The 12,753-nt window shown below is 38.9% G+C and overlaps 1 protein-coding gene across 3 annotated transcripts in view; it reads left to right on the plus strand.

The window, feature by feature from the left end:
• Nucleotides 1-12,753, plus strand: part of LRIG2 (leucine rich repeats and immunoglobulin like domains 2) — a 68,491-nt gene that overhangs the window by 29,690 nt on the left and 26,048 nt on the right. For 2 of the 3 annotated variants that reach the window (XM_017869744.1, XM_017869747.1), the window contains exons 2-11: nt 931-996; nt 3,423-3,497; nt 3,650-3,784; nt 4,347-4,490; nt 4,619-4,762; nt 5,883-6,026; nt 6,230-6,373; nt 8,683-8,763; nt 10,493-10,564; nt 10,702-10,770. In XM_017869744.1, the coding sequence (XP_017725233.1) occupies nt 931-996; nt 3,423-3,497; nt 3,650-3,784; nt 4,347-4,490; nt 4,619-4,762; nt 5,883-6,026; nt 6,230-6,373; nt 8,683-8,763; nt 10,493-10,564; nt 10,702-10,770 (1,074 nt within the window). The remainder of the gene's footprint in view (nt 1-930; nt 997-3,422; nt 3,498-3,649; nt 3,785-4,346; nt 4,491-4,618; nt 4,763-5,882; nt 6,027-6,229; nt 6,374-8,682; nt 8,764-10,492; nt 10,565-10,701; nt 10,771-12,753) is intronic. The other variant, XM_017869745.1, reaches the window with a different exon arrangement.

Here is a 12,753-nt window from a genome sequence, read left to right on the forward strand (position 1 = left end):
TATTTTTAAGAAGTATTTGGTTATTTACTTTTTTTCTTTTTTGTTCGTGTTTTTTTGTCTTTGTGATCTGCCCGTCTCGGCCTCCCAAAGTGCTGGGATTACAAGCTTGAGCCACCACGCCCGGCCTATTTATTTATTTTTTTTGAGACAGAGTCTCTCCCTGTCGCCCAGGCTGCAGTGCAGTGGCTGGATCTCAGCTCACTGCAAGCTCCGCCTCCTGGGTTCACGCCATTCTCCTGCCTCAGCCTCCCGAGTAGCTGGGACTACAGGCGCCCGCCACCTCGCCCGGCTAGTTTTTTGTATTTTTTTAGTAGAGACGGGGTTTCGCTGTGTTAGCCAAGACGGTCTCGATCTCCTGACCTCGTGATCTGCCCGTCTCGGCATCCCAAAGTGCTGGGATTACAGGCCTGAGCCACCGCGCCCGGCCAAATTGAGATATATTTTTATTCATCCTTTACAAATATTCTTGTCTGTCTGTACTACTCAGATTCACTACTCAAATTCACATTTAATAGGACTTTTATTTCTATTTTTTTGTTAAAAACATTTTTTTTGAGACAGAGTCTTGCTCTGTCACCCACGCTGGAGTGCAATGACGTGAACTCGGCTCACTGCAACTTCTACCTCCCGGGTTCAAGCAATTCTCCTGCCTCAGCCTCCCGAGTAGCTGGGATTACAGGCATGTGCCACCACACCTGGCTGATACATGTATTTTTAGTAGAGATGGGGTTTCACCATGTTTGCCAGGTGAGTCTTGAACTCCTGACCTCAGGTGATCCACCTGCCTCAGCCTCCCCAAGTGCCAGGATTACAGGCATGAGCCACTATACCTGACCAAGAGGACTTTTAGTATTTCTATGTAGTTTCTTTTTTTTTCTTTAGGTCTACTCTCCAGCACTAAACTAAGAATGACATTTTGTCCTCTTTCAGGGATTTGAGTCATAATCGGTTGTCTAACTGGAACATCAGCTTAGAATCACAAACGTTACAGGAAGTGTAAGTTATTTTTATTTATTTAAAGTTATGTTAAATTCCTGAGGGAACTTAATAAATTGTGATTTGTGGGATGTTCAATCCAGATATGCCATAAAAAAATTGAAGGAAAAAATTAGTTAAAAGAAATAATTTGGGCCGGGCGCGGTGGCTCAAGCCTGTAATCCCAGCACTTTGGGAGGCCGAGACAGGCGGATCACGAGGTCAGGAGATCGAGACCATCCTGGCTAACACGGGGAAACCCTGTCTCTACTAAAAAATACAAAAAACTAGCCGGGTGAGGTGGCCGGGTGAGCTGAGTTCTGGCCACTGCACTCCAGCCTGGGCGGCCACTGCACTCCAGCCTGGGCGACAGAGCGAGACTCCGTCTCAGAAAAAAAAAAAAATTTGAAAACCTAAAATGTTTTGACTTTGTTATTATCAGACTGTCTTGGCATTGGGTTGGTGATTTCAAGTTGCAGGCTGTGGGGAAATACTTTACCTTCCTGGGGCTAAAAGTAAGATTTACGCCTCTTCAGAGCAAATTATGTTTTGATTTTGGCCAAGTTTTCAGCCAGTGAAACTCTTTTCAGCCAGTGAAACTCTGTTGTATAACCTTTTTTTTTTTTTTTTTTTTTTTTTTTTGAGACAGAGTCTCGCTCTGTCGCCCAGGCTGGAGTGCAGTGGCTGGACCTCAGCTCACTGCAAGCTCCACCTCCCGGGTTTACGCCATTCTCCTGCCTCAGCCTCCGAGTGGCTGGGACTACAGGCGCCTGCCACCTCGCCCGGCTAGTTTTTTGTATTTTTTTAGTAGAGACGGGGTTCACCGTGTTAGCCAGGATGGTCTCGATCTCCTGACCTCGTGATCCACCTGTCTCAGCCTCCCAAAGTGCTGGGATTACAGGCTTGAGCCACCGTGCCTGGCCCTGTATAACCTTTTTAAATGTCTTGACATGTTATCTAAGATTGGGAGCATCATGTCTAAAGTAGATTTATATGAAATAGAATAATTTTGATATCGTAAGAGAGTATAATGGTTGATAGAATTCAGTTTTTCTCTTAACTAAATTTTTTCCTTTAATACTGAGATGTATTATGTTATTTTGGAGGGAGTTTTCTAAGATATTATTAATGTTAGTTTTTGCATCGTTACACTCCTAGAGCATTGTTACATTCCTAGAGGCACAACCATTAAGGTATGTAGGCCTATTTGCCTCTAGACTTAACACCCTCGGAACCCTGAGATTTACTTTCCTTTTTAATTCTTTGCTGACAGGGATACCTTCTTCATGCTCATTGTCTCTGCATTCTCTCCTCCCAGCCCCAAATTCACTGCTTCTAATGTGTTGTGGATGAGTACACAGTTGACAAGTTTGTTAGCTGAAAGAGTAGGCACTGAGGAAAGACCTGAAAATGCTTCAGTGGGAAGTACATGGGCTTTTTGTAACTTTGGTTGGTTTCCTGAAGGTCTTTAGTTCTGGTTTCTTTTCTGTGCTCTAGATTGTTGAGGTTGTTCAATGACTAAAAACCAGGTTAATGAAATGTGATTGTATTAGATTTGCTACTAAAACATTTGAGACAATCTGTTTAAAGGGCTGCTGGGATCAGATGCAACACATTATGTTATCTGTAAAATTAGTCATAGATTCCATCTCTGGGTGGGCTGATAAATTTCATCTGTGGTCTCAAGTAACACTCTCTAACATTTGTATAGCTTCCGAATATATATATGTATATACACACACACACACACACATTTATATATGTGTGTTTATATATATTTAGAGAAAGAGAGATCTGGATGGACTGATTATGCCTTCTTTGTTTAAGGACTCAAATTAGCTGTCATAAACCCAACTTATTCAAAGAACTTTGCTTGAACTAACAATATTTAATGTGGAAAATACTTCGTAGCCTTTCTGATATTAATACCAATAGTAGATCAACACTATGAAAACACATTTCTTGGCCAGGCGTGGTGGCTTACACCGGTAATCCCAGTACTTTGGGAGGCCAAGGTGGGCGGATCACCTGAGGTCAGGAGTTTGAGATCATCTTGGCCAACATGGTAAAACCTGTCTCTACTAAAAATACAAAATTAGCCAGGCGTGGTGGTTCATGCCTGTAATCCCAGATACTCAGGAGGCTAAGGCAGGAGAATCACTTGAACCCAGGAGGCAGAGGTTGCAGTGAGCCGAGATTGCACTCCAGCCTGGACAAAAATAATGAAACTTTGTCTCAAAAAAAAAAAGAAAGAAAGAAAATAACATTTCTCATTAAGACCTCTAATTTCTCAATAAGTACATTTTATTTTAGTCTAACTCATTCTGAGTCATAATTATTTTCAAATTTGGCACCTATTCTAAAGAATATGTGTTAGCCAGAAGGTAGAATTCAAGAGGTAATATTTCCCTCACTAAACATTTAAATCTGTTTTTCCTCTTGCCTAGGAAAATGAATTACAATGAACTAACAGAAATCCCGTATTTTGGAGAACCAACGTCGAATATTACTCTACTTTCATTGTAAGTTAATAAGTTTTCAGGTTTTTTATTTATGAATAGTATACAGTTGTTTTTTTTTTTAAGCACATATATTGTTGATTCTAATTATTTAACATTTTTGTGGCCTGGGGTGGATCAGTGGCAGCAGCTTCATTATAATCTTTGTTTTACAGAGTCCATAATATAATCCCAGAAATAAATGCACAGGCGCTCCAGTTTTACCCTGCTCTGCAGAGTTTAGACCTCAGCTCAAATATAATATCAGAAATCAAGACATCTTCATTTCCTCACATGCAGCTTAAATACCTGTAAGTAACACAGATTAAATTAGATTTACTTTAAAGCACATGTTTATTATTCATCAGTACCTATCTTTTCAAAAATATTTACTTATTGTGCTTTTTATATGCATATGTGAGACAAACCTAGGGTTGGTATATTGGGTGGTTGGCTTTGCCCATTCACCCCACAAGCCCCCTAAAAAAAGATTGCACTATTGTCAGAAAATATTGGTAAATATCAAGGGTAATTTTGAGATTCAGTTTTTTTGTTTTTTAAACCAAGATTTCTAAAAGGTAAATAGAGGTTTGTTAAACAATGCCTTACCGTGTATAATGATAATTAGCATGTGTGCCAGTGTTTTCCAGTTTACAGAGCATATTCACACATGCTGTTTTGTAACAACCTAAATGAAGTAGGTAGCCTCCTAATTTTGTAGATGAAGAAACAGAGCATTTAAATGATTTATAAAGTTGTGGATAGTCATTAAGTGATAGCTGGGGGCTTAGACATAGATATTTGGCAGCTTTCTAGTGGTAGAATTTTTATTTTACTAAATTTTTTCTTTTGCTATTATCTTGTTTATTTTAGGAATTTAAGTAATAACAGGATAACCACCTTGGAGGCTGGCTGCTTCGATAATTTATCGAGTTCCTTATTAGTGGTAAAGTTAAACCGTAACCGAATTAGCATGATTCCACCTAAGATCTTCAAGCTGCCTCACCTCCAATTCTTGTGAGTAACAAAATAGTTGGATTATAAAAGATAGTTTTTTTGTTACAGGGTCTTTCTCTTTTAATTTAATTACTGTTAGAGCGTTTCAGCAAACCAATTTCCTGACTCTAAAATTATTTTTGTTAAAGGGAACTTAAAAGAAACAGAATTAAAATTGTGGAAGGCCTTACATTCCAAGGGCTTGACTCCTTAAGATCTTTGAAAATGCAGCGGAATGGAATTAGCAAACTTAAGGATGGAGCATTTTTTGGCTTAAATAACATGGAAGAACTGTAAGTACTCGGGACTAGAGGTGATTATTAGGAAAGTAGTCTGTTTGGGACTTTTCAATGTCAAATGGCTAGGATAGTCGTTCTGATTATAATTATAGAGATATGTTCATTCTTTCCCTGCTCACTGATGTGAAATAAGTGTACATAAAACCTTTAAAGTTTTGTTAGCTAACTGATCATTTTTGAAATAATTCTTATAAACTTCTCATCTAAAAAGTTTATATTCTTTTTTTTTTTTTCTTTTTGAGACGGAATCTCACTCTGTTGCCCAGACTGGAGTGCAATGGCGTGATCTCGGCTCCTGCAACCTCCGCCTCCCAGGTTCAAGCGACTCTCCTGCCTGAGCCTCCTGAGTAGCTGGGATTACAGGCGCGTGCCACCAGCCCTGGCTAATTTTTGTATTTTTAGTAGAGACAGGGTTTCTCCCTGTTGGTCAGGCTGGTCGCAAATTCCTGACCTCATGATGCACCCACCTCGCCTGCCAAAGTGCTGGGATTACAGGCGTGAGCCACTGCACCAGGGCAAAAAGTTTATATTCTTAATGTTTTGGTTAATGAAAATTATCAGAATTTATCCAAACGGGTATACTATACCACTTGGCCTGTTGGTTTTGTAGAGCTGCTATTTTAGACAGTCTTACTACCTTCTAGCACTAAATCTTTTTTTTTTTTTTTTTTTGAGGTGGAGTCTTGCTCTGTCGCCAGGCTGGAGTGCAAGTGGCGCGATCTCGGCTCACTGCAACCTCTGCCTCATGGGTTCAAGCCTTTCTCCTGCCTCAGCTTCCTAACTGGAACTACAGGCGTGTGCTGGCATGCCCAGTTAATTTTTGTATTTTTAGTAGAAACGGGGTTTTACCATGGTGGTCAGGATAGTCTCAATCTTTTGACCTTGTGATCTGCCCATCTCGGCCTCCCAAAGTGCTGGGATTACAGGCGTGAGCCACTGCGCCCGGCCAAGCACTAAATCTTAAATAAAATACACATTTTTATTGAATAGAATTGGTCAGCTCAGTTGTGTTGAACAAAGGTATATGCTTCTCTGGGAAAAACTTAAGATTTAAAGCTAGTTAATTGAACTGCCTTGTTTTGGAACGTATTTTCTTCTTTCTCTAATTCTGCAGAGAACTGGAACACAATAACCTTACACGAGTGAACAAGGGATGGTTGTATGGCTTGCGAATGTTACAGCAGCTTTATGTGAGCCAGAATGCTATTGAAAGAATCAGCCCTGATGCATGGGAGTTCTGCCAAAGACTATCCGAACTGTAAGTGTTGGATAGCATTTCACTGGAGGCTGTGAAACTAGAGCAGATTGGAATAAATCATTCCCATGGACAGTAATGAGATATAACATCCCTCTTTACTAGAAATTTGTAGAAAGCTCTAAATTTACCATGTAGATATAATAAGAATTGTAAGTCGAACCAAATACAATGAATTCCTTACCTTCCACATTTCTTGTTTTCAGTGATTTGTCCTATAACCAGCTGACCCGCCTGGATGAATCTGCCTTTGTGGGTCTGAGCTTATTGGAGAGATTGAATTTGGGAGACAACAGAGTCACTCATATTGCTGATGGTGTATTTAGATTTCTTTCCAATCTTCAGACATTGTAAGTATATCCATTTTCTTTTTTGGTTGTTGTTACTGATTTTTGTAGTACAATAAAGCAAATTAATTAAAACAACTAATCAGTCTGCAAATTATGTATGCTAATATTTTGTGGTTCTTCTGTCCTGTGCCTCAGAGCCAGACAGTCTTATTTGTCTCCATCTCCATAAAAATCCCAAGCCTGTAGTAGGCAATTCAGTTTGTAGTTTAATTCTGAGTTAATCCCATAAACAGCAAAGCATGTCTTACTGTGTTGCTATGGAATAAAACACAGTTGCTAGTGTCAGGAATGCAGTCATTTTCTTGTTCCTTTGAACTTGACAATATACCAGGGCTACTAGTTCTCATTCAAAAGGATGCAGGATGTGTAGAGGGAACTGCCGTGGTGGGAGACCAGTTCACTATTAGTGGTTTGCTACATGACTTTGGATGGAAGAAACTAATACTTATTATCTGATGTGTGCCAGGTGCTTTCAAATACTAGGATGATACTGCTGTTTTCCATATTAGGAGGCTGAGGTTCAGAGAAATTTAAATAATTTCCTCAAAGTCACATAGCTTGTAAATGTTGGGCCAGAATCAGATCCCAGGTCTGTTTGATGCTAAAGCTCATGCCCATTTTATCATAACCACCGGAAGAACAAAATCACTTAGCTTTTCCTGGGCATCATTTTTTCTTCTCTTTTATATGGTGAAGGAAGGATATAGGATTAGATGGTTGCTAAAGGCAGTTTCCACGCTAAAATTCTGTGGTTCTGTAAGTTATTCAATTTATAGAATATAAGAATATGTTTTTATGAACTTTTTTTATTTACATATAAATATATCTAATTTTAGAATATAATTTTACTAAATAAAGAGGTATTTTAATGAAATATAGTAGTCTCAAACACAGAGCAGAATAAAAGAAAACAAAGAGTAAGTAGTAGAATTTGTAGATTCTTAAGTTTCCTGAATAGGGGACTTTATGGTCGTTAGGTTTTGAGTTGAAATGGTTCAGAGAAGAGGCTTCCCAACTTGGAGACCTAACCATCAATGAGAGGGAAAGCAAGATAATTTTGTGAAGGGTATATACGTGCACAGGTGTGTATTTGATTTTTTTTTTTAACTTTCTTTAGATTTGGCCTTGAAAATTAAAAGTGATTGTATTTTTCCTTTTCCTATATTATCAGAAGTGAAATTGGATCAATGCAATCTCAGAAACTTAGATGTAACTGCAGCCTTTTGGCAGTTGAAGGGGTCGCAAATAGGTTATTTTAGTATACTACTGATTATTACTTTTAGAATTAAAGTTTAGGAAAGTAATAGCAAAAGTAAATGGTTGTGTAATACCACAGAGATAGTTAAGACAGAATTAGGATCAAATCTGGGGAATTCTGGCTTTAGCGTCGTGCTCTTGCCAGGGTAGATACAGTTCTTAATTTGTTGAATGGTTTCTATTTATGCTGCGCTGTGGAGGAGGGAGAAAGTCCTGAAGAGCTGAGCCATTGGTTCTTTCATTATTTATTCCTTAGTAAAATAAAATGAGCTTTATTAGCTTTTCACTTAAAGAAAGCTAAGTGAAAAGAGGGATCTCCTCTTTACTGCTAATCACACAACTCTGCATGTCCCTTATAAAGTAGAAAGCTTTGTGCTTTATTATGAGATGACTTAAAGAAGCAAAAGTGATTAAATATTTTTAATTCTATGGAAATAATTATTTTATCATAACATGATGTGGTACAGTTGCATTTCCTCTGAGAATGGAACAGTGAATTTTAGAAGATCCATAGTTTCCCTTTGAAAGAAAATCTGATGACACTGTACCACATGGGTATATCATTTTTGCTTCCCATGGGGCATCTTTAATTGCTCTTGAGCAGTGAAGCTCTGTATTGATATTACTCTTTGTCAGCCATTGTAAGTTTAAGGTCCCAGGGGAAGGCTTGGGTCACCCAGAAATCCCATTAGTCTGAAATCAGATTTATAAGCCATATACTCTGCATCTTGAAACACTCCTCTTTTCAGGACTCTGTCTATACTTTTTAATATGCTAACATAATGAGGGACTCTTAGCTCGGAAGAGTAATACTTTTAGCAGGTTGCTTTATTTATCAAGGCCAGCTTAATTCTTAGCGTATAAGAATCAGTTCTTACATGTTTATTACAGATATTTCTTAAGAAGCAGACTTGAGCCTTCATCATAAATAACTGTTAAAGTAAGGATCAGAATTAGCATGTGCACCTTGACATCACCATGCCAGGATGCTGCTCAGTGTTATGATGGTTGTATTGACTAATAGAACCTGTCTTTCTCTGACATTTTTGTAGAGACTTAAGAAACAATGAAATTTCATGGGCCATAGAGGATGCTAGTGAAGCCTTTGCTGGACTCACAAGTCTCACTAAATTGTATGTATTTATAATATATATGTATGTCTGCATAGGCGTGTTTTCAAGAACTGACTGTAAATATGATTGAATTATGTTTATTTCATATGGCTAGAAAGTCTGAGCTTTCTGACACTCTGGGAGCTTTATGGGGATTTCTTTGTTTGTTTGTTTGTTTGTTCGTTATTTTTTTTTTTTTTTTTTTTGAGACGGAGTCTTGCTCTGTCGCCCAGGCTGGAGTGCAGTGGCCGGATCTCAGCTCACTGCAAGCTCCGCCTCCCGGGTTTACGCCATTCTCCTGCCTCAGCCTCCGGAGTAGCTGGGACTACAGGCGCCCGCCACCTCGCCCGGCTAGTTTTTTTGTATTTTTTAGTAGAGATGGGGTTTCACCGTGTTAGCCAGGATGGTCTCGATCTCCTGACCTCGTGATCCACCTGTCTCGGCCTCCCAAAGTGCTGGGATTACAGGCTTGAGCCACCACGCCCGGCTTGTTTGTTATTTTGAGACCGAGTCTCGCTCTGTAGCCCAGGCTGGGGTGCAGTGGCGTGATCTCGGCTCACTACAACCTCTGCCTCCTAGATCCCTCCCTGTTGAAGCAATTCTCCTGCCTCAGCCTCCTGAGTAGCTTGGATTACAGGCGTGTGCCCAGCTAATTTTTGTATTTTTAGTAGAGATGGGGTTTCACCATCTTGGCCAGGCTGGTCTTGAACTCCTGACCTCGTGATCTGCCTGCCTCAGCCTCCCAAAGTGCTGGGATTATAGGTATGAGCCACTGCACCTGGCTGGTTTTTTTCCTTTTTTTTTTTGAGACAGGGTCTTGCTCTGTCACCCAGGCTGGAGTGCTGTGGCGCAGTCACAGCTCACAGCAGCCTCAACCTCCTGGGCTCAAGTAATCTCCCACCTTGGCATCCTAAGGAGCTAGGACTAAAGGTGTGTACCACCATGCCTAACTAATTAACTTTTTTTTTTTTTTGTAGAGACAGTCTCTCACTATATTGCCCAGGCTGGTCTTGAACTCCTGGGCTCAAGTGATCCTCCCACCTTGGCCTCCCAAAGTGCTGGGATTATAGGCATGAGCCACCATGCCCAGCTAGTTTTTCTGTTTCTGTGTTTGTTGTTGTTGTTGTTGTTGTTGGGGCACTTTTTATTGAAAAAGCATTCCTATGGACACTTAAAGAGTAGTTATTTATGGAAGTAGAATTTCTATTCAAGTAAAATGAATGCATTGAGAAAGTAATGTCTTGATAATCTGTTTAATTTGTAGTTTGTTTAATTGTATGAGATTTATGAGTAATTTATCTAGCAGAAGTAGAGCATTCTCTCACATAAGATTTTAGGTCTTCTCCCATGAGAATAATTTCTCCAAAGGGTCACACTTGTCTGAATTTCTTTGACAATCTTTTGCTATGAATGGAGACATGAGGAATATAATTGAATTTAGCATCTGAAAATTACCAGTTTATCAGTGGTCAAGATGGTTGTTCACCTCATTGAGCTTTGATAGACGCCTTTATGCTATGTTTTACATTGATTAATGATTAAATTTCATAACTTTCTTAAAAATGCATGTTCTCATCAAATTGTACACGTTAAATATGTGTATTTTTTTGTGTACAGTTGTACCTCAGTAAAGCTGTTAAATATACAAAAAAGTACGCTAAGCTTATTTTCACTTTTTATAGGTAGATGTTTAATGAATTTAATTTTGTTTAGTGGAGAGCTTTCTTAGAAAGGTCTGTTTGTATTTCAGAATCTTACAAGGAAATCAGATTAAGTCAATTACAAAGAAAGCATTCGTTGGTCTTGAATCCCTTGAGCATCTGTAAGTATTTTTCATACATTTTGCTTACTCTGTAAATAATCTTTGCTATTAGCAGAGATTTTCATGACCATGTAAAGTGTTTATGTAACTTGATATAGAAATGGTGACTGATAATGTTTCATTTCTCTTTATTTCAGAGATTTGAACAATAATGCTATAATGTCTATCCAAGAAAATGCTTTTTCTCAGACTCATTTGAAAGAACTGTAAGTAACTTGTCTTTTTAAGATCACCAGCTGGATCATTGTTCCTGCTTGTTGTGCTTAAAGTGTGATGGGAGTGACCCAAGTTATTTCCAAAAGCACACAGTTCAGGCAGGAAGAAAGAAATTATTAATACTCAGTTATTTTAGTGGTTAGAGGTAATTTTAAAATACCCAGCATTGAAAAGCCCAGAGTGTGTGGCATTAAGACCTTCTATTTTGCCTGTTCTACCAGTGCTTATAATTAGGAGACCTTAGCACTGCTCCTTATGCTTTATGTATACCCTATTGTTCTTTTTTGGATTATCAGAAACATGTGTTACCAGTTCTTAACAGCTTGTGTGGGTTACAATAAAGGTATCATGTAATTTTGTTTTATAGTTTCCGAGGTGATTTAACACTTAGTATAATTGTCAGAGAAGATTCTCTAACCTGTTCAAACTACTAAAATGTCAGACAAGTGTGTATATGTACCCTTTTTCATTCATGAGTTTTAAAAATTGTTCTTACTGGTTTCGAGATTTCCCTCGGGGATTGGAGGTTAGTTGGGCATTGGTATTATTTATATTTATATATTTTATATATTTTTGGAGACAGAGTCTTGCTCTATCTGCCAGGCTGGAGTGCAGTGGTACGATCTCGGCCCACTGCAACCTCTGCCTCCTGGGTTCAAGCGATTCTTATGCCTCAGCATCCTGAGTAGCTGGGATTACAGGTGCCTGCCACCACACCTGGCTAATTTTTGTATTTTTAATAGAGACAGGGTTTCGCCATGTTGGCCAGCTGGTCTTAAACTCCTGACCTCAGGTGATCTGTCCGCTTCAGCCTCCCAAAGTGCTGCAATTACAGGCATGAGCCACCAGTCTTGGCCTGGCATTATTTTTAAACTCTATTGATTCAAATATGCAGTCAGGGGTAAGAACCACTAGACTATAGAAATTATTTTGCCTTGCCTGGGAAGCTACTCAAAGGATACTCTGTGGAGCAGAACTGGTTGATGGCAAGATAAGGATAGAAATGCAGAATAAGCATTTAGAAACTTTTAGAACAATTTGACATTACTGTGACACTTTTGTTGTAGTTTATAAAAGTATTGGTCTGCAGTAGATTGGAAATTTAAAAGACTGGTCCTTACCATGGATAATTTGAGATGCACTGGAAATGTGTGAGCTTTCAAACTGCCTAGGTTCAAATCCTTACTCCATTCCTTACAACTGTGTGACAGTGGGCCAACTGTTAGCCTGAGATTCAGTTTCTGTTCCCAGAATGGGGATAGCACCTCCCTCAGGGTTATGTGAAGATAAAGTGAGATAACTTGTTTACTCAAATATTTATTCACTATCTGCTATGTAGGATACTGTTCTGGATGATGAAAACAGTAGTGAACAAGACAGAGTCTCTGTGCGCATAGCATATTACAGTAAATCCTAGTGAGGAAGATAAATAATATACCAGTAGATATATAATATCTCATCAGGTAACAACTGAAGAAAAATAAAACTAGGTTAAAGGTATGGAGAGTGATGGGGATTGCTATTTTAGATAAAGTAGTGAGGGGAAACTCTTTTGAAGATACAGCATTTGAACCACGACCTTAATGAAATGGCAAACCATGTGAACACTGGGTGAATGGCTTCCCAGGCACAAGGAATAGGAAGTAAAATGAGTTTGGAGAGTTAAGCAGAGTAGAATAATTAAATACCTACTTTTTTTGATATTAATCATCTTATTTCTCATTAGTCGTTCTCTTCATATGTTCCAGTAGTTTTTTTTAAATTAATTAATTACTTTTTTTTTGAGGTGGAATCTCACTCTTGTCCAGGCAGGAGTCCAGTTGTGCCATTGCAGCTCACTGCAACCTCCGCCTCCCAGGTTCAAGCGAATCTCCTGCCTCAGCCTCCTGAGTAGCTGGGACTATAGGTGCATGCCACCACGCCTGGCTAATTTTTTTTTTTATTTTATTTTTTATTTTTTATTTTTTTATTTT

Source organism: Rhinopithecus bieti, unplaced genomic scaffold (assembly GCF_001698545.2).
Source record: "Rhinopithecus bieti isolate Rb0 unplaced genomic scaffold, ASM169854v2 scaffold_3040, whole genome shotgun sequence".
NCBI lineage: Eukaryota > Metazoa > Chordata > Mammalia > Primates > Cercopithecidae > Rhinopithecus > Rhinopithecus bieti.